Source organism: Astyanax mexicanus, chromosome 21, assembly GCF_023375975.1.
Source record: "Astyanax mexicanus isolate ESR-SI-001 chromosome 21, AstMex3_surface, whole genome shotgun sequence".
NCBI classification, from domain to species: domain Eukaryota; kingdom Metazoa; phylum Chordata; class Actinopteri; order Characiformes; family Acestrorhamphidae; genus Astyanax; species Astyanax mexicanus.
Window position 1 is genome coordinate 18,121,904 of NC_064428.1, and position 22,169 is coordinate 18,144,072.

Here is a 22,169-nt window from a genome sequence, read left to right on the forward strand (position 1 = left end):
AAATGTTTTAAATGGGTAATTACAGATTCAAAATGACAAAAATCGGGTGATTGTCCAAATACTTATGGAAATAACTGTATATGAGAAATGTATCTGCCAAACTTATGACTGGAAAGGGGTATTTGTATGTGTTTGTATATGTGTTTTGGTATGTGCGCCACAGCTTCTACTAATTTCTATTAACAAAATTATCTTTTCCGAGGCGTCACGACGGTGATAAGTTGCAGGCCTGTGGAGAGGCCATGATAAATCTCCATCATCCATTCTCTTTCTCATTCTCTCTCTCTCTTTCTCTCTCTCTCTCTCTCCACCCCTTTCCTCATTCGCACCTTAATTAAAAAGTGCTATCACCCGCGGTGAGGAAATCAGCGCTGATCCATTCATCCTTGCCGAGCTTCGGCAGAGCCCATAGGCGTCACTCTCTCTCTCTCTCTTTCACTCTCTCTCACACTCACTCTTTTTTCAGCTTGCTCACTTGCTGCTTTCCATGCAATTCAAGCACTTGGCACGGAACTGAGCAGCAGAACCGGAGAGCTACAGCTGCTGGAATATAGACAGAGTGTTTAAGGGCTGACAAACGATTCTTTCACAGTTCCAGTGAAAAAGTATATCAGCGCAGTGATAGATTAATTAGTCCGCTATCAATCAATTAGTCATCTAATCTAACTATAAGACATCTCTCACTTCCTTCCACTTTGCCCTGTCTCAGTGCTGCCATCATCCAAAGTTCTGCCCTTATTCTATTTCATTCATTAAATAAACTACAGGAAATCACCTACAATGGTGCTCGAAAGTTTGTGAACCCCTTAGAATTTTTTACATTTCTGCCTAAATATGACCTAAAACACCATCAGATTTTCTTAAAGTCCTAAAAGTAGATGAAGAGAGCCAAGTTATACAAATGAGCCCTGTACACCATTGTTGACTTATAAAACATTAACATTAGCCAATGTAATATAGGCCTTCAGTTGCTTTGAAGTTACCCTGGGGTCCTTTGAGATCTCAAAGACTATTACACGCCTTGCTCTTGAAGTGATCTTTGTTGGTCGACCATTCCTAGGGAAGGGTAACAACAGTCTTGAGTTTACTTGACTGTGGATTGGTGGAGTCCAAACACTTAAAATGATGGTTTTATAACCTTTTTTCAGCCTGATGAGCATCAACCTAATTGTCATCCAATTGATTAAAAGAAACCTGACTCTTTTGATTGAAAACACTTTTAAATGGACTGCTAATTGGTAGATGTTCACATATGTTCACACTTTAGCCATTCACAGATACTGTATGTGATAGTAAATACTGTTCCTCAATAAATGAATGACCAAGTCAAATAAATGTGTCTCATTAGTTTAAATGGGTTCTCTTTCTCTATCTAGTTTTAGGACTTGTATGAAAATCTGATAATGTTTTAGGTCTTAATGCATTAACTAATGCAGAAAATTCTAGTTCATTAGCTTTCAAGCACCACTGTAGAACTGGGATTGGCCAGAATGTTCATACCATACACGTTTAACCCATTGTGATTGGTTGGAAAGCTCATTTGCAATAGTGTGCAACAGTGCAATACTGAAATTCTTACATTTCAAGAGTTTTTTAAGGGTTATTAAATAATTGCTTGAGTGTTTTGATACATTGATATGTCAAAAGTATTGGGACGGAATATTACTAATGTCTTGTCCCATGACATTTGCCACAAAAGCTAAAGAATGCTGCACTGGCTTGTGGGATATGTGTGTGAGGCATCCTGTATTGAATGTCAATGTGGTTCCTACCAATGCAATGCCCCTTCTATAGTCTATATTCTATAATTTCAGTCATTCTATAGCATATTCCCTCAACACATGAGACACTGTATGAGGTGTGAGAAATGTTAAATGTCTGCAAAGCTTCAGAAATTGATGAACCACACATTATTAAGCCTCACACGAACTCACACAAACTCTGACTTTATTGCTTTTAGTTGTGCGCCTCCTTAGAAATGAATGCAACACACCTGCAAAGTGCAGAGATGCCATATCCAAATTCATTTGTATTATTTCTGTTTTTTTTTACGTGGGTGAGGTCGTTCAGCGGTTAAAACACTGGGCAATCCATTACATGGTTGTGGGTTCAATTATTAGGTCCACTAAGCTGCCATTGTTGGGCCCTTGAGCAAGGCAAGGTCAAAGCAGGGTCAAAGCCCCTGGCTGACTCTGCAGTCCATTCTGACCCTGCTGGGAAAGCTGGGAAATATTGGCTGATATATAGAGAAAATATAAGCTGAGTAATCAAGATTTCAGTAATGGTACGTAAAGAGAAAAGGTGGCATTGTGCCACTACCTCTACTACAGTATGTTTCTGATACATTTAAGGCATTTAGCAGATGCTCTCATCTAGAGAAAAACGATAAAAGTGCTTTGATCTTTAGCCCTAGATATTTTGTATTGGCTAGAATCCAACAGAAACCTAAAGCTTAGATGCTGCCATATGACCTGTGTTTTAAAATTGAGTAAGGCATCAATACAATTACAAGCCTAATACGTGTTGATGGAAGTACTTTAGAAAGAATTGGATCTTCAGTCAGTTTTTGAAGGCAGCAAGTGAGCAAATGGCAGTCGAAAACCCAGTTTTGGAGTTTGTTCCACCACTTGAAGGATCCTGAAGGATTGGGGCTCAAGAACCTCAGAAGTTTCTAAAGCCCAAAGGGCATTTGGTACCGATTAGAATTTGACCAGTCCCACCAAGTATGGAAGGGCTGGATCATATTTTTAGCTTTGTAGAAAAGTGTCAGGGTCTCATATTTGACAGAGGAACCTACTAGACATGAAAGTACCAGTAATGTTTCACTGATACTGATTCTGTAGATGTATTGTTCCTGATACTAGCATTTACCTGCAGTACAAAAAATCATTTTACCAAGTTCGATTCATTCTTTTCACAGAGCCTGATGATGTGTTAGTGTCTTTTTATCGATGTAAACACAGCGTCGCAATTGTTTTCAACTACTTCAGAGTTCTGAAGGTAGATTAGGTGATTTTTTTAAGGAAATATGGATTAAATCTCATAACTAACACTCACTACCCATCCTTCCTTCTTCTCTCTTTCTTTTATTCACTCTCACACTGTTAATGGGTTCATTTGACTGATATTCAGCAATAAGGTATGCTGATCTGACTGGCATTGACTGACACTCAACATTAAAGGAGAACTCCGGTGTAAAATGGACTTGTGGTGTAGTAAAATATGACCCCCGCTCTCCCGCAGCTTTCCGAGACCTAGCAATTTTGTGATTTTTGCCCAGCACTTTACAATGGCCACTTCGGGGGAAAAATATTTTGCCCCAATAAGTCATTTTTTACACCATTATCCAGGCTCAAAGTACCTCCAAATCTTCTTGGTAGAATCCGGAGAGCTCTGACGTTTAAAACGAGGCATTAATAACTTAAAAAGTGCAAGAGAAGTTTATTAAAAACCACTGTTTAGATCCCATAATGCTAGCTTCTGCTCCGGGCGCCGCCATCATTGTACTGATAATAACATAGACATGTATATACATAGACTCCTAATAGCCTGCCTCCTGGTGTAGCAGCCGGTGCCTAGTGAATTAATTTACACTGAGGAAGGTGTTTAATATACCTATAATAATCACAACTCTACCAATTTATAACCAGTTTTTTTTTTTTTACATGGTTTTGTTTGTAACAAACAGCAAAGATGTAGTGATGATACAGGATGCTGCTTTCATCCTTAATACTTTGTATTATGCTCTTTATCAAAGACGTATGCTAAAGACATATGTTATATGGCAGAGCCCGGAGCAGAAGCTAGCCGTATGGGATGTAAACAGTGTTTTTTAATAAGCTGCTAGTGCAGTTTTAAAGTTCTTAATGCCTCGTTTAAAATGTCAGAGTTCTCTGGATTCTAGCAAGGAGGTGTTGAGCTACTTTGAGTCTGGATAAGGGTGGAAAAAACATCCATTGTAAAGAGTGCAAGGCAAAAAGCACAAAATTGCTGGATCTCAGAAATCTGCAGGAAAGCAGAAGTGTGCTATTCAACAAAGGTAAGTACTTTTATCATGTTTTACTATACCCAAAGTCCATTGTACCCTGGAGTTCTCCTTTAAGTTACTCAGATCGGACGGATTTTCTGATTTGCCAATATTTAGCATTAAGGTACTGATGCTCAAATTAGTATCTGATGTCTGACACTCTTTTTTTGGGATACGGAACTTAAAAAAACTATTTAAAAAAATTGAACGCTATGAATATTAGGATTTATAGGCACCTTTTCCATATTTAAGCAGTAATTCTCACTAATCTTGGTATTAAATCTCGGTATTCTATTAGAAAAGTGGCATCAGTGCATGCCTACATCTCAGTAATGGCTTCAGCTGATTCGATTATTATTGCAATCAGGATCAGAAAATGAAAAGAAAGCTTTATGATATGTGCCACATCTGTCTCTCTAACCCACAAATCCTCCCCGTTATTCCCAGATCCATGAAACAATAGACTGAACTACTTGATTCTGAACTCAGTTAAAGGCCCTGGCATGGGGTCGTCGGCGCAAAGAGCCACAAACAGCATCACTCCCGGCACCGCTGTGTGATTTAACGCCTCTTTTCATGGCTTTCCCCACAGATGCACATATTTCATCCCGGCTCCGACTCACGCGCCGCTCCTTCATAAAGACCTTTAAATGATGCGGAGTAGGAGGAGACGTTGCATTATTTATGCTGCTCTTATTTTTAATTCGGTCCCAATCTCAGAGTTTCCGCCGCGCCTGCCACCTCGCCAGGGATCCAGCTGGGTGTTGTTTCATGGCCCCAAATGCAAATGCCTGACCTTGTTTTTCGCAGCTCTTTTGGCGTGGTGGCGCTTGACGCTCGCGAGAAGGCGCTCGGATGGGAAGGATCAAAGAGCATATCCGACTGTTTGAGTTCCCATTTTAGTGCTGGTGGAGTATGTGTTTGTGTGTGTGTGTGTGTAGTGTGTGCATGCATGGATGAGTGTGCCTGTAACTGTCTGCTAGGTAGCATCTTCACTGGAAATGTCTTAGTGTTTGCTAGCGCTTGTGTGGACAGTGTGTGAACCACACTCCACAAAAAGAGACATCAGTTTTCATAAACACACACAGAGTAGAAAGCTTATATTTGCTTTGTGAAGGTGAGTATTTTTTTCTTTATTTCTTTCTTTTTCTCTCTCTTTTTTCAGTGATGTCCCAGTCTAATCTAATGATTTGGAACAGAAGCTGACGTGTGTATTTTAGTGAATCACGTATTGATTTATTTAAGCCCATTTTAAGCCCATGTGCAATCATTTGATTTTAGCATGGTTTTCTAGTCTACTGGTCGATACTCAGCATTCAGGTATTCAGATTAGATCAATATTTGGTCAATGCTCAGCATTAAGGTACTCAGATAGATATTTTCAACATTGATGTACTTGAAACCAATTGGCAAAAACTCAGCCCTGAGTATACTCTGAACAGATCAGTATTGGCTGATTCTCTGTACTAAATTACTTAAATCTGACTGGCAGATTTTTGCTGATACTCAGCATTAGGGTATTTGTATTGAAATCTAACAATACGCACTCTTCTTAGATCAGTATTAGCTCATAATTAACAATAAGGTATTCTCAATAGATCAGTATTAACTAATACTCACCATTAAGTTACTCATATGGGCTTGATTTTGGCCAATATTCAGCATTAAGGAACTAGGATATGTTATCCTAGTATGAGGCGGATTAATACATAAAGAGAGCTTCGATTACAGTGCATTACTGGCTGATAATGGCACTCATAAAACGCCTTTTAAGCAATCACATGGCAGGGTCGGAACTAACTGTGGTAAAATTAACCTTTAGATGCTCAGATTGTGTTGATGTGTTAATATTGTCTAACACTTAGTAATACGGCACTCTCATCAAATCAGTATTGGTAGATACTTAGATTAGATTGATTTTATTCGATACTCAAGATTACGATACTCCATATCGGAATTAGACAACACTCATAATTAAGATGTTCACATCAGATTGGTGACCAGACTGGTATTGGCTAACAGTCAGCAATAAAGTACTCAGATCATATTGGTATACTGGCTGATATTCAGCATTAAGATGCTCTGACAGTATTGGAATTAGCCAATACTCAACAATAAAGTACTTAGACCAGATTGATATTGTCTGATACCCAGCAATAAAGTATTTAAATCAGATTGTTTTTAGCTGATATGGTATTTAGATCAAACTGGCATCAGCTGATGCCCAGCATTACTGTACACGTATGTATTTGCTATCAGCAGGTACACACCATGATTGGCCAGGTATTGGCTGATATTTTGAATTAAGGAACTCAGTTTGGAATCAGACAATACTCCTAAAATAGGTCCTAAAATACTTGGATCAGGATGAGTATCAGCAGATACTTAGATAGGTATTGATTGATCCTTATTAACCCTTGTTAACCCTTTTAAACTCCACAAAGTCAAAAATGGTTCCATGGTGGCCATGGTTTGTTTTTTTCTTACTGATATATTTAAGAAAAACTCCTCTGTTTCTTAACAGTTCTCTCTATCTCTATCTATTTTTCCTTCTCTCCTTCACTGTGAGAGTAAAACAAAGTTTACAGTCCTAGAAGATGGCCAGTTGCCATCTCTCCATCTGTGTTTACAGTTTATTCCATTATTACCATTATTACCATCAGCATTGTCCCTGGAGCCAGCAGCAGCACAACACCACGCTAAATTCAAATCATGACCAAATTAGCATTATGCTACGCTAGCAACAGGGTTGAGTGATCAGCAATGTTTATACACGTATATAAACGTAGTGTTGGGGGGTATACGCGGGGTGAACTAGAACCGGTATGCATTTCTCTCATACCACCATACCACTAGAGGGCGCTGCAGAACAGAACCGTCAAAGAAGAATTAAGACGCTGGTGTAGCTCCATCCTGCAGAGAAATCAGAACACTTCCTGCTGCTGTTTCTACTGTATGAGTGTTTTTATCCCAGTAAAATAGAGCAGTTACTAGAGCCCTTTTAAATATATTAATACTGTAACTTGAAGGATGATTTGAATGTATTTTTTGACTGGAGAAAGAAGGGAATTGCAGCTGATTTAAATACTGTAATGCCTATAATAGCTTCAGGAATAACATATAGTAAATTTATATTAAACTTGTATCTTACTTGTGCAAAAGAGCCTTTGAGAAATATCTCTTTGAATACTTAAACATTATGTATTTTTTAAGGTTTGCTTATAGTGTTTAAATGGTGGAACTATTTATTAAAATATTTCATTTTGTAATTTTTTAAGGTCTATTGTTTACATTCTTCAGCTCTTTTTCTGATAATAAAGTCTGATTTCTTTATATATTGTTTAATTTTGTGGGAAAAAGTAAACCCTATACTAATTAAAGTCTTAATTTAAATCCTTAGTGTTTTATATTATATGTACTCCTAACAGTACAGTAACTTACAAACCTATATAAAAGCCCAGTCATGCAAATTAAAACGAAAATAAAATAATAAAAATATTGTGATATACTGTGAAAAATACATTGATATGCATTTTTGGCCATACCGCCCAGCGATAGATTAACTGAAGCTGTACGTTCAGAACTCCCCTGAGAATCTAATGAGACAGGACTGCAGAGCTGCAAGCTTGGCTAATTTAGCCCTACTGACCATAAGCACTGGAACTGTTGACCGTTAGGGTAAGAGACAGGTGGACTGTACAACAACTGAGAGGGGGGGGGGGTGACAGGACAACTATGGGGTTAAATTAGAAAAGACTTCAGACGCTCCGTCTGGTGCCGTTAACAAGTCATGACAGTCAGATAGGGCGTTTAGGTCATTTTTGTCACATCGGCCGTGACCAAAAATGACACGATGCCCTGAAGGCTGGAGGCGAGACTGAGCACATTTTAGCTGAGTGAAGATGTCTGGGTGGAGTTGTCTGAGGAGTGGAAACATCTGAATGTCTATATCAAACTAGCAAACCAATAGAAATATGATAAAAGGCCAGGAATTATTTTTTTTGTATGTGTATATTTAAAAAAATATATATGTACATTCAAAAAAGTATCATTTATTCATACTGTATCACACATATACTGTATTTTTGTCTGGTGGAGGATACATATGTGTACAAACAGCATATGTAGTGAACACGTACAGTAATAAAAATTCAATTACAGTACATTTTTGTAAAACATTTTGCAACTTTTAATTTCATTAAAAGTTAAGAAGCTTTCTTCTCCTGTAAAGTTTTGGAAATTTGGAAATAGTGTCAAATATAAACAGTACGTTTAATAAATCTCTGGAAAAAAAATAAGAGACCTCTTTAAAAATGATGAATTTCTTCGATTTTACCAAAGTGAAAACCTCTGGAATATAATCAAGAGGAAGATGAATGATCACAAGCCATCAAACCAAACTGAACTGCTTGATTTTTTGCACCAGGAGCAGCATAAAGTTATCCAAAAGCAGTGTGTAAGACTGGTGGAGGAGAACATGCCAAGATGCATGAAAACTGTAATTAAAAACCAGGGTTATTCCACCAAATATTCATTTCTGAACTCTTAAAACTTTATGAATTTGCAAAGTTTATTGTCTTTAAAAGCGTTAATATATTTTTTACAAAATTATGTTTTTATTTTATTAGTGGCAAATTAGTGGTCTAATTTCTGGGACAAAATATCGTTCACAAAAAACTGTTATCATGACAGGCCAAACTAAATCAGGCTGATAATATAGGAGGGGGATAGACCAATCAGCGCTTTAAAAAACACATTTAAAACAAAAGCGCTTTAAACTGTATCCTATACTGGACGGGTAGCCATGCAATGAAGAGAAGCGAGTACTAGTCTAATATGGTCTCTTTTCTTGGTGCTAGTCAATAACCTGGCATAACCATTCTGGACTAACTGCAAACGTTGCACAAGAAACATTGGTTAATTTCAATGTATAATGAATTACAGTAGACATTGTCTATCAGAATTTGTCCTATAGCTCTGATTGAAAAAGTCAACCGTCTTACTTTCCTAATTTCAAGCTATAAAACGTACAGAGATAATAACAGTGTTAATATTGCGTTCATTATCAGCTCTTTTCCAAAAAGCTCTCAGTCTCAGTCAGGCTTCTCGCTAATCATCTGCTTCGCTACACTGGCTAAATCTCACACTGACAACGTGAGTCACCATTTCAGACACAAAAACATACAAAGATATCAGCTCCAGTAGTCTGTCTCTGCCTTAGCCACGGGCTACTCCATTTTTACAGCCAGTCTGAGTGTCTGAAATGAGCCACTGCTCAACTGTTTCAGAGGAAAGAAGAAAGAACAGCTCGATATGGGAGCTGCACATGCTAATGTGGTGGTGTATTTTTACCCCAGACGCTTAGCAGTATGCTAAGGACTTGAACCAACCCACATTTTCTATAAATGCAAAGCCGATATTACAATGTGTGAAATTCCCTTGTATTTAATGTATATATATATGTATGTACAGCTTTGGAAAAAAATAAGAGACCACTTCAGTTTCTGAATCAGTTTCTCTGATTATGGACTATGGACAACATTTCTCCCAAATTCCAGATTAAACAAATATTGTCATGTAGAGCCTTTATTTGCAGAAAATTGAGAGAAGTGGCTGAAATAACCCAAAAAAAGATGCAGAGCTTTCAGACCTCAAATAATGCAAAGAAAACATTCATATTAATAAAGTTTTAAGAGTTAAAAAAGCAATATTTGGTGGAGTAACCCTGGTTTTTAATCACAGTTTTAATGCATCTTGGCATGTTCTCCTCCACCAGTCTTACACACTGCTTTTGGATAACTTTATGCCTTTACTCCTGGTGCAAAAAACAGTTCAAGCAGTTCAGGTTGGTTTGATGGCTTGTAATCATCCATCTTTCTCTTGAGGTTTTCAATTTGGTAAAATCAAAGAAACGTATTTTTTTTTCCAGAGCTGTATTTCGACGCTGTCCAATGAAAAACAAGTATCTTCAAAACAGCAGCTTTACGGGAGAGAGAAAAAAACATTCTAAACTTTCAATGGAAGTCAATGTAAAAAGAGTTTATTTCAGGTAATTTTGAAGAGTTTCTACTGGTCTGTTAATCAAGAACATTTGGCACAGATTAAGGGACAGTTTGTCTGTTCAAATTATGTAGAAAACTAAAAATCGACAAAAATGGAGATACTTGTTTTCCATTTGAAAATGATGATATACTTTTATGTGTAGCACATGCACATTAAAATTAATCAGGACAAAAAACTATTAGGACAAAAGCATTGTGACACCAGTTTATTCACGGTTTCTGCCAAAATCAATGGTATTAAAAAGAGTTTATATCTTGCTCTCCTGTCTAGAAAAGCCTTGTTATAAGGATCCTATTGCTTATAGCCACAAGAGCATTAGTGAATTCTGTATGTTAGATGATGATAATCACCCCCCCCCCCCCCTCCTCCAAAACTCCTCAATTCATTCCAAAGGCACTGGATGGAGCACCATCATTCCAGAGAACACATATCTTCCACTATTTCACAGCTCAATGTTGTAGGGCTTTAAAACCCTCAAGCTCAGGCCTAGCCTTATATCCATGGTGCCAACAGGTCATCATTATATTATTATGCTTTAGATAGTCATATACTGTATATTTAACATACAGGTAATAGACAAGCTGTGAGTGTAGACAGTCGTTTGCATTTCAGTGTCAGCAATGAGTAGTGCAACGTACAGTAGATGAATGATATGGGGTGTCCACAAACATTTGGGCTTATAGTAGATACTAACAAATATGGCCATATATCAGATTTATGTGATATCAGAGTCCTTATAGTGTCAGCAGATGGTTTTTAGGGATCAGGTATGACCTAATTGATTCAGGCTGAAACTTTGGGCTAGATTTGATGCAGAATCATTAAAAAACTCAAAACTCCAATAGCTTTATTTAAAAAAATAAGCACTAAATGTCTTTAAATCAGTAACAAAGATGCTTTGAGAGATAAATAGACTCACATAAAAAAATCCATAAAATAAGTCCTATATTGGGGTATGGTGTAATATTCTAATACATACTTCTAAAACTGTAAACTATAAGCAATATTTAAGCTTTTATTATGATTTTAATTCAAATTCCCACATGTTTCTTATAATAACTTGTCTACATCCTTAGCTAGAGCAATTTACACATTGGCGCTGACCATGCTCTTATACTTATACAGTATATTAATGATTAACAGACTGTTATTTGTGGATATTTTATGGTGCAATGTAATTGTAAGTTATATATGCAGCACCCGGTGTCTAGTCGCTACTGCAGTGTAAAGATTTTACAGTATTTATAGCTTAATTACAGAGTAAATCTCCTCTGATGCTTCTGATTGCTTGGTCTCTCTCTCTCAATCTCTCTCTCTCTTGCGCTCTCGCTCTCTCTCTCTCTTTCTCATATTCAAATTCAGACACTGTTTTATTGGCCTGTACTGTAATTAGCATCTGTCACCAAAGCTAATATTACACTGGTTAAGATTATTAGTGGTGTATAATAATGCATAGGCAACATTCACAGCACAGTACAGTTAATAATATACATATTTATAATTCGTTCTCTCTCTCTTACTCTCTCTCTTGTTCTATCTCATTGTCTTTTTCTATTCTCTTTCTCATTTTCTCTCCTCTTATTATATAGAACTTTCTATTGTATTCTTTCCCTCTTTTCCACTGGTATATCTCTTGCACCCTTTACTATCTCACTTTTTTGGCTTCTATCTTTTTCATTTTCTCATTTTGTCTTCTGATATCTCCTGATATCATCTTTCTCTCATTTCTCTCTCTCAATTTCTGTCTTTCCCCTCTTCTTTTGCTCATCCCTTGTTTTCTCTCATCTGATTCTATTTCTTGCATCTCTCTTTTTCACTCTCATTTTTATTGTCTATCATTCTCTCTCTTTCTCTATCTCACTGTTCTCTCTTGTTTCCTCTCCTTTCACACTATCTCTCTAGTCTTTCTTTCTCAATTTCTCTTTCATTCTCTTTTTCTCTCATCTCTATTTTTCTCTAATTTCTCACTCTCATTTTTACTCTCTCTATGCCTTTTTCTCGTTTGTCTCTCGTTTTCTCTCTTGTTATTCTATCTCTGTTGTCTTTCTAAATTTCTCTTTTATTCTTTCTTTCTCTCATCTCTCTTTTTCTCTAACAACTCACTTTCATTTTTATTCTCTAAGCCTTTTTCTCATCTGTCTCTCCTCTTATTCTAGCTCTTTTTTATTTCTTTCTTCATTTTTCTTTTGTCTGGTTTCTTCTTGTTCTTCATCTCATATATTTCACTCTCTCTATCTCATTAATTTCATCTCTTGCCCTCTGTCTCATTATCCTCTCTCTCTCTTTTTCACTTCTCTCTTTTTCTCTCCCATTTTTACTCTCATTCTCTTTCTCTATCTCTCTTTTCTCTGGTTTCCTCGCTTCTCACTCTACCTCTCTGGTGTTTCTTTTTCAAATTCTCTTTAATTCTCTTTCTCTCATCTTTTTCTTTTCTCATTTTGATTCTCTCTGTCTTTTTCTCTTTTGCCTCTCTCGTTTTCTCTCCCCTCCTTTTATCTTTGTTTTCTTTCTTTTCTTATCTTTTTTCTCTTTTTGTTCTTTATCTCATATCTTTCTCTCAATCATAGCATCTCTTGCTTTCTGTCTCATTATCCACTCTCTCTCTTTCTCTCTCTCTCTCCAATAGAAAGACTCTTTATTATAATCAATAGTAGTTGAGGACGAACAGCGGTTTGAACAAGGTCAATTAATATGTTTCATTATTCAAGGGTTTTCTTGAGAGCTTTTTATGAGTGATTACAGCTTTAAAGACTGGGCGATTTTTCACCACTTTATACAGATAGGCTAATGACGATGATGGTTTTAATAATATTATTAAGTAAAAACTGCCAAAGCTATTAGTATAAATGGGTGAAACGTTTTTTTTCAAGTTCATGTTTAAGGACAACAAAAGGAACTGATTATCAAGCTTTAACGTGAACATTCTATTTGAAAAGAAGGGAAAATCTACAGGTATCCCGAACATCTAAATAAAGTTACGCGGGTGATTTTACCTCAGCTGAAGTTCCGATATGAGTTTCTAATCTCCATTGGGGTTTAGAGTTTTCCAGTGTCTCTTAATAAATGAGATAATCTTAACTGAGATGTTTTTTTTCTTTGAGACACAGAATTTGAGAGCGTAAAGTTGGCACTGATGTAAGTTTCTTAAGTTCTCAAAAGTTTTTTTTCTTAAAACTTTGCAGGAGAAGAAGAAACGTTTGGAACTTTCAGAAGACCGAATGAAACTCAACGATTTTATTCATAATATTTACTTTTCTTGAACAGATATAAGTTATTTAATTGATTATCATGAATTTTAGAAGAAGAGGGTCAGAAAGATAGATCTTCAATCTATTCCTGGAGAATTGTATTCTTTTTTTACTGAAATGACTTTTTTGGCGCAGTTGTTTGCAGTCATCATCATCATCAAAGTGAAATTCAGACACGGTTTAGGCTAAATAAGATAGATGTGTTAATATTTTTTTCTGTGTGTGTTTGTGTTCGATTAAAAGTTTTCAAAAGTAAAAACGCAAAGAAAACCTATAAGATATGGTATTCTTTTATTTTACGGTGAAAATGAGAGGTTACAAAAGATGCATATCTTGCTTGAAACGTTGCTATTTATCAGGTAATATTTTGTTTTTCCCTATACATTTTTTAAATGGTTAAAGGAAGATTAAATGTTGTGCTGAAAACTTGAAAACTTCCCAAAGCAAAATAATAAAAAGAAGAGGATATGGCATTCTTTTATTTATTTATTTTACGTTTCCCACATTTGTTATGGTTAATGGAAGGTTGAATGTTTGAGCTGAAAACTTGAAAACTTCTCAAAGCTTGCCAAAAAAAAAAACACCAAACAGAGTAAATGAAACCTGCGCGTACCTTCTTGTCCGCTTGCTTTGAGGGCGAAGCACAGAATCAGAGCGATGTGTTGAAGTGACAGTAACACATCCATGTCTCGGCGCTGTCGCCGGTGGCTGATGGAATCAGAAACCGGTGTGTTTTTTCGGTGAGAAGGGAAAGAAAAAGGAGATGTTTCTCGTCGCTCCGCGGTTCTGTCGGTGCTGTTCGGGTGGTGTCGGGTAGAAGCGAAGTTCGGGAAAGAGTCGAGAAGGTTTACAGCGTGTTTTTTGACATCACGAAGGAGAGAGACTGAACTAAACCGTCCTCTGAGAAAGCGGGGCTCGCGGCGGCGGCGCGAGGGCTCCCGGCATATCCGTCCCTGGCGCACGGAGCGGTCCTCGTTCTCCGGCTGGAAATCTCTTTTCTCGGGTCCTCCACACGGTGCAAAATTCCCAGCGTGGGCTTGGACACTTCCACACACAGTTCCACACTTACTATACACGCCTGTATAAACGCACACTCCCCTGAAACGCGCAACGTGCGTAAAACGCTCACACTCCGGCGCGCGCTCGCCCCGTTCTGACCAGCATCGCTCTGTAACGACCTGCGTGTTGGAGTGCGTGTTGCGTTGTGCCGTGCTGTTCTCGAGCTGAGTGGAGAGAGCACACGCGCGCGTGTGTATGTGTGTGTGCGTGCGTGCGTGTGTGTGTGTGTATGTGTGTGTTAGAGAGAGAGAGAGTTCGGAGGTGCACAGCTATCACGTTACACTGAAGCTCGCTCGGCCCGCCTCCTCCTCCTCACGCGCTGATTAGAGCGAGAAAGCGAGCGAGAGAGAGAGAGAGAGAGAGAGAGAGAGAGAGAGAGAGAGAGAGAGAGCGCATACACACACCCGTTCACACACACGCATAGTCGCGCGCTCACACACATACATATACAATACAGCTCTGGGAAAAATAAGAGACCACTTCAGCTTCTGAATCAGTTTCTCTGATTTTGCTATTTTTAGGTTTATGTTTGAGTAAAATGAACATAGTTGTTTTATTCTATAAACTACAGACAACATTTCCAAATAAAAATATTAAATATAACAAATATATTCTATAAATATATAATAAAAATAAAGTTTTAAGAGTTCAGAAATAAATATTTGGTGGAATAACCCTGTTTTTTAGTCACAGTTTTTATGCATCTTGGCATGCTCTCCTCCACCAGTCTTACACACTGCTTTTGGATGACTCCTGGTGGAAAAATGCAAGCAATTCAGTTTAGTTTGATGGCTTGTGATCATCCATCTTCCTCTGGATTACATTCCAGAGGTTTTCAATTTGGTCTCATCATTTTTAAGTGGTCTCTTACTTATATGAACAGACATGCAGTCTCGCTTTCTCTTGCTCTCGTGAACTTGCTCTCGTGAACTTCCTCTGGGGAACTTGCTCTGGTATGGGCACACGCGTGCGGACCTCAATCGCAGCTTGCTTTTTTTGGTTGCATTAATTTTTTTTATGTTGATGATGAAAAAACGTCCTTTCAAAATTCACTTTCTGCTCTACAAGAACAAAATACAAACTACAACAACAGAATTGAAAAATATATTTATGTTTAATATAAGTAAATGTTTAATCAAAACAGCACATATAAAACCATAACCTTGAATCAATGATGAATCAATGTTGAATCAATGTTAAACCAGGATGCACTAATAAATCAGTTCTGACGTAGGAAATCAATGCGTCAGAGATGGAAACATTAAGGTTGATTAAACGGACTTTTGCTATTCGGGTCTAAAACCAGATGCCAGTTTAAACTGGTTTCTGCAAGGTTAGGACTCTAACAGCATACGTGGAGTGTACGTATTGTTCTGGCATCTCCTTGTAAACCACTCTGGGCCGTTTCGTCTCGTGCCAAAGGGTTCCTCTGTGCACGAGCTTCAAAAGTGGTTGTTCCTCTGTTTAACCCGCAGGGGGAACAGAGCAAACAGCAGCGCGAGCAAGCGAGGCTGCAGGGGGAGGAGGGGGAGGGCGAACATCTGCTGAAGTCTGCAAAAGTCATCAGATGTTCAGGGTTGCCCTGTTGTTCTGAAACAAGCTACTCCAGCTCTTTCATCTCAGCTTAGCTCAGCTCAGCTAGACATGCGTGGAACCAGGGATTTGGTTCTTACACTGTTCTGCCTGGACATGCCAAAGAACAAGGCCTACTGAGTCCATATGGAACCGTCTTTAAACGTTAATATAAACGTACTTGAAATAATGTCATCTGCTAAACCTAAACAATAATGCACTGAAAACATGAAAATTGTAGTTTTTTTTTTATCAGTTATATAGTCCAGTAGCAAATTAGCGTATAATCAAACCCAGCCAGGCCTTAAGCAAAATTCTGATAAGAGTTCATCCTACCTGAACTCTAAAATGGGCTAAAATGTCACATTTTTTGACTCTTCACTACTATTTTCCTTCATTTGTTGGCTTAAAAATAACTCTGTTCCAAGAAGAGTGTGGTGTGGTAGTGTAGGCTTGAGCAGTTATGGAGTGAAGATTCGCCACAAGGATACTGCATCCATTTCTTTGTTTGAAGGGGGATTAAATAAATATGTGAAAAACGAATGTTGGATTACCATTTTAGAAACATTTAAGTAAATGATTGCTACTGCGCCTGCGCACATCTCCTCAGCGAGGGTCATGCTGACTCTACTGCAGTCTGTTTATATATATATATATATATATATATATATATATATATATATATATATATATATATATATATATATATATATATATATATATGGGTGCTGTCAGAGATGCTTTAAAGTAAAGTCATGATCAGTAGAGTTATGAAAACAGAGGTGGGCTATTCAACAAAGATTAGTACCTTTCAACTCTCTTTTCAGTACTTCTCTTTTAAAGTGAAGTACAAAGTGTTGAAAGGAAGTTTGCACATGGAAACATTAAGGTTGATTAAACGTTGATTAAAGTTTTAAAGGGTCTGTAACACATATTTTATGCCACCATGGGCTCTTTTGCATAGTGGAAAATGTGATTACTGTTCTATTTAGAACAATTCTACTGTATAAAACACACAAAAAAGCTTTGGTTCTTTTATTGTTGAAAGCTTGAGTGAATCTTTACTGAACTTTTTTGTTGCTATATACTGTACAGAATTTGTTTAAAAAGTTTAAATTGAAGATCCATCAAACACTTTATAACTCAGTCTATGTTGCATTCTGCTTTTATGTAAATTTATTTACGTTTTACGTTTACATCTGTGTCGCATCTTTTTTGGATTTTAAAATTGTGAAGCAAATTTATGAGACTTGAATCTACACTATACTGTAAGTGAGGGTGAAAGAAAAGTAATCTGAAGGTAAATTTCTCAGTACATGTACCCGCCACATGAAAAGCCAGAGTCAGGGCAGAAATGTCCACTGTTCCAAAGGCCAGACCACAGAAGAGAACCCACCCAAGCCCAGCCCATGGTCTGCTCTTCAATATGCTGCACTAAACACAGGCACAGATGGTTTCTTTAATGACACAGTGACGCTGTGGCACGCCAAAAATACTTCACTGAAGACCGGTTTTGGGGCGAGCCACACGTGAGAGGGCTTTACAGTAGGCAAACGGCAACTCCTTAGTAAACGTTTCCAGGGATCCAGACTCGTCCTCAACATTTAGTTCATGCTTGCGGATCTGGATGGTTTGTTGCAGTGGAATTCTGTGTATTTGCTGTATCAACAGTTGCTCAATCATAACTGAATTTCATTGCTTGTACTGTATCTCCATTACTGGCTCTTTTTTACTTTTTGATGTAAAAAGAATCTGGCAAGTATTCTTTACCTTGTTTTAAAGTTTCATGATTATCTGTGCCATATAAAGAGATAACAAATTAAGATTTGGGTAATTTAATCTTAGTAATGTGAACATAGCCTCTGATTTACAGTCTTATTTTTAGGCCAATGCTTACAGTGGCTTGAAAAAGGATTCATACCCCTTGAACCTTTTCACACAAACTTAAATGTGTTTTGTTCACTAGTGTTTTTTTTACAAACCACAGAGGTCTTTGAAAAAAAAAAGAAACAGGTGTCTTTATACTGAGACTAAATTCCACACATTAATTATTAACGAATTAAGTGACTTCTGAAGGCAGTTAATTGCACTGGATTTTTTTATTAAAAGGTTTCAGAGTAAGGAGGCTAAATACTTTTTCACGTCACTCTTTTTTTTAGATTTTTATTTCATAAACATTTTGAAAACCGATGCATATTTTCATTCCACTTCACAGTTATGTTCTACTTTTTGTTGGTCTTTCCATTAAAATCTCAATAAAATACATTTAAGTTTGTGGTTGTAAGGTGACAAAAATGTGAAAAGGTTCAAGAGGTATGAATACTGTATTTCACAAGATAAGATAAGACAAGATAAGACTATTGATTTTGATCGCCTTGTTACAACAGCAGAACAAAATCAAGGTGCATATCCAATAACTAAAAAGTTTATTTTTGGTACCACTTTAAAATATGACTACCTTTATAAAGGGTTTATGAATGATTTACAACTAGTTTTTTAATGGTTACTAATCATTCATAATAAGTTATAACACATACATAGAAAGGGCAACAATTATAGATGGCTGTGGGTTCACTATTTGGCAAACAACAGGTCTTTGTTGCCCTTCATACGTATGTGTTATAACTGATTATTAATTATTTTTAAGGCATTTTTAACCTAATTAGTAACCATTAATAAACTAATTGTAAACCATTTATAAACCCTTTATTGAGGTAGTCTTATTTTAAAGTGGTACCTTATTTTTATTAAAATAAAAACTGTGCAAGCAAAGGGCAACATAACAATAACATAATTTAAAAGAGAGCTCACTGTGTCATAGAGAGGGTGAGAGGTGTTGTTAGATGTCAAGATGGATGTCAGTTTAGCCAGTCAGTTTTTATAGTTGAGTATACAGTTGTGTGATCACTCAACTGTAGTTGGCCTCATCAGCAAAGACCAACAAGTCAGCATACAGATAGGAGGAGCTGTGGAACTAACAGACTGGTGCAGAACCAACAACCTCTAATCTCTAAACCAAAAAAGATGGTTGTTGACATCAGGAAGGCATCAGGTAAACACATAATATTCATCAGGTAAACATTAACAGCTCTGCTGTAGAAATTGTGAAGAACACCTCGATTGCAGAGAACCTCACATGGTCCCTCAACACCAACTTCATAACATCCAAATCCTCACCATGTTCTACAGAGGGACTGTAGAAAGCATCCTGAGCACCTGCATTACCGTCTGCCTTGGGAACTGCAACATCTCATCGCAAGACCAAGACTACAGTGGGCAGTGAGGACAGCCGATAAAGCTGAGTTCATCGGGGTCTCTCTCCTCTCCATCTCCATCCTCTACTCCACATCCACAGTAACCAGCATTGTAGATGACCCCACCCCTCACACAGATTTTCTTACTGATGCCATCTGGCAAAAGATGCTAGCATCCAAGAGCATCCAAGCCTCCACTACCAGACTCTGCAACAGTTTCTTCCCACAGGCAGTCAGACTCCTCAACACACAGAGACAGAACTTAACCCTCCTATTATGTTCATTTGTCAGAAACAGCAGTGATGTTCTAACCCGGTCCATTTTTAATTACCCAAAAGATGTCTGAAACCAAAAAAAATATATAAAATCCTAACCAGCAGTGTTAATAATTTACTAACTCTATTGGTATTATTCTATTAATATTTAGTGCAATGGTGTTTTTTTTTACCTCTAACAGGTAATGCTTCAATTAGGATAATTCACTCATTTTTCATATAAAAAAAATCGAACTTTTTTATTAATACTTCACTACTTTATTACTTTTGAAAGACCAACACATAAAACACAATAGTTTTACATAACATGTTGTTAGTTGAAACATAACATTGCAATTTTATTTTAGTTTTTAGTTTTTGCAGAGGGTGGTTGCAAATCTGGAAGATAAACCATTTTCATGTTATATGTGGATTACAGTAATTAAGGCAAGCAGAAGAAGTTTCATACTGAAAAAATACTTTCAACAATTTCTCCTAGATCTTAAAACGTTAACACGGTCAATTTGACCCGTAACATAATAGGAGGGTTAACCCCATCACTAGACAAACTAAAAGACTTTGTTTCCACAAACTAAAAACTGTTTCAATATTTGCTGATAATTCTATATTCCACTGTATATCTGCTGTGATCATGTATGACCTATATGTTGTAGCAAGTATCACATTGTAAAAAAAAAAAAAAACTCACATGTTTTTTGAAGAAGTTTTGAAGAATACCACCTTGTAGAAATGTTTAGTTGAGATAAGTATTTTGGTCATATGTATATTAAGTCTCACGTAAATAATCACTTTATGTTTTTAGTTGGCTAAATTAAATTGAAATGTTTATTGTATTCAGCTAACTATCCTTGCGGTTCAAGTAAAAAAAAAAAAACAATATGCAAATAGCGTGACCAACATCAGGTGAAAACCCCTGCACTTTTGCACTTGATGTTGTTTATATTGTACCATTTGTTACATCCATGTTGGACCATGGATCTTGGAGAAATTGAGAAATTCTGTTGACTTTCCTTGAGTAGTTCTAATGTCTTGATTGTCTTGACCTTTAACCCCTTAACGCCTGTTGTTGCAAATATGCGACTAACCGTTTGATTCAATCAACCTGCCAAGATAGCGCCTGCATTCCCCCAATGCCTGTTAGTGCATATTCGCCACGGACCTAGGAACCTTTGACAATTTACAATTCAAATGAATCTAGAATTCAAATTAATGAAATGTTTCCTGTAATATTTGTGTATATTGTGTTGGTGACAGTAATTGGTGTTATTTATAATTGAATGCCTGCTGTTGGGTGCATAAATAAAACATTGATTTTTCACTGTTATATTACTCTGTTATTGTTATCTTAGTATGGACCATTATGTCTGCTGTAGCAAATTTGCAACATACCAAATTTACCCCAAATAGACCATATTGCCTGTTGTTGCAAATTTGCAACATACCAAAATTTCTATTTATTTTTGTGCAAAAGTGAAATTAATGATCTCAACAATATTTACTATCTACTTAAAGGTAAAACACACATGAAACATTTTTTCATATACAGCTACATTAATTCAGGCGTTAAGGGGTTAAAATGAATCAAGGTTAAGGAAAGAGAAGTACATCATCAAAAAAAGTCATAATATCATTAAAATAATGCTATGTAGTGTGTAGAAAGCATCAGGCAAATAAGAAGCGCTGGTACTGCTCTAATGTGAAGAAACAAGACGAAACACACATTCGTCCTCAGGGTTCACTGACAGCGTCACACAGTCAGACAGTGTCAAACCTTGCCCATGGTCTCCTGAGTGTCACAATGTCAGTGTCACTCTCACATGACCAGCTGTCCTTTGATGAAGAGACAGTCCCATCACCTGCCTGTCCATCAGCACATCCTCAGCCAACAGCCTCGGGAGCGTTGGGTCACAGGGAAGTGTGACGGGTGGAGGGACTTACTGGTCCTGCCTCCAGGCTTGTGTCTGGGGTTGTTTGCCCATCTCTGCCCAGTCATCCATCTGGTACCACAGGGGAGAAGGTCTTTCAGCGTGTGTGTGTGTGTGTGTGTGTGTGTGTGTCTGCAGTTGATGTAACAGCTCTGTGAAATCTTTACAGTTTTATCCCCAAATGTATCACATATTAGCTACAAGAATAATATAAGGAAAAAGGGAGGACTTCAGTTTCTGAACCAGTTTCTCTGATTTTGCTATTTATAGGTTTATGTTTGAGTAAAATTAACATTGTTGTTTTATTCTATAAACTACGAACAACAATTCTCCAAAATTCTCCCAAGTAAAAATATTGTCATTTAGAGCATTTATTTGCAGAAAATGAGAAATGGCTGAAATAGCAACAAAAAAAAAACAAATATTTGGTGGAATAACCCTGGTTTTTAATCACAGTTTTCATACATCTTGGCATGTTCTCCTCCACCAGTCTTACACACTGCTTTTGGTTTGGATAACTCTATGCCACTCAGTACAGAATAAGAACAACCTGTTTTACTGCAATGCCGTCTGAAGGCCCGAAAATCACCAGCATCTGCCTCCATTTTTTTTTATCTTTTGATGATCTTATATATTGTAAATTGATTTCAGAAATATTTGCAGTTTTTCATTGAATAAAATGTTTCTGAAATTGTTCCATAAGTATCCCATAAAAAAAGACTGGTAAACCTCTTACATTTGCTTCT

At 37.0% G+C, this 22,169-nt stretch overlaps 1 protein-coding gene across 3 annotated transcripts in view; it reads right to left on the reverse strand.

The window, feature by feature from the left end:
• Positions 1-14,659, reverse strand: part of nrp2a (neuropilin 2a) — a 144,374-nt gene extending 129,715 nt beyond the window's left edge. Inside the window, exon 1 of one of the 3 annotated variants that reach the window (XM_022674882.2) lies at positions 13,952-14,659. In XM_022674882.2, the coding sequence (XP_022530603.2) occupies positions 13,952-14,024 (73 nt within the window). In that variant the 5' untranslated portion in view covers positions 14,025-14,659. The remainder of the gene's footprint in view (positions 1-13,951) is intronic. The other 2 variants (XM_022674883.2, XM_022674884.2) reach the window with 2 other exon arrangements.
• Between the last annotated feature and the right edge of the window lie 7,510 nt (positions 14,660-22,169).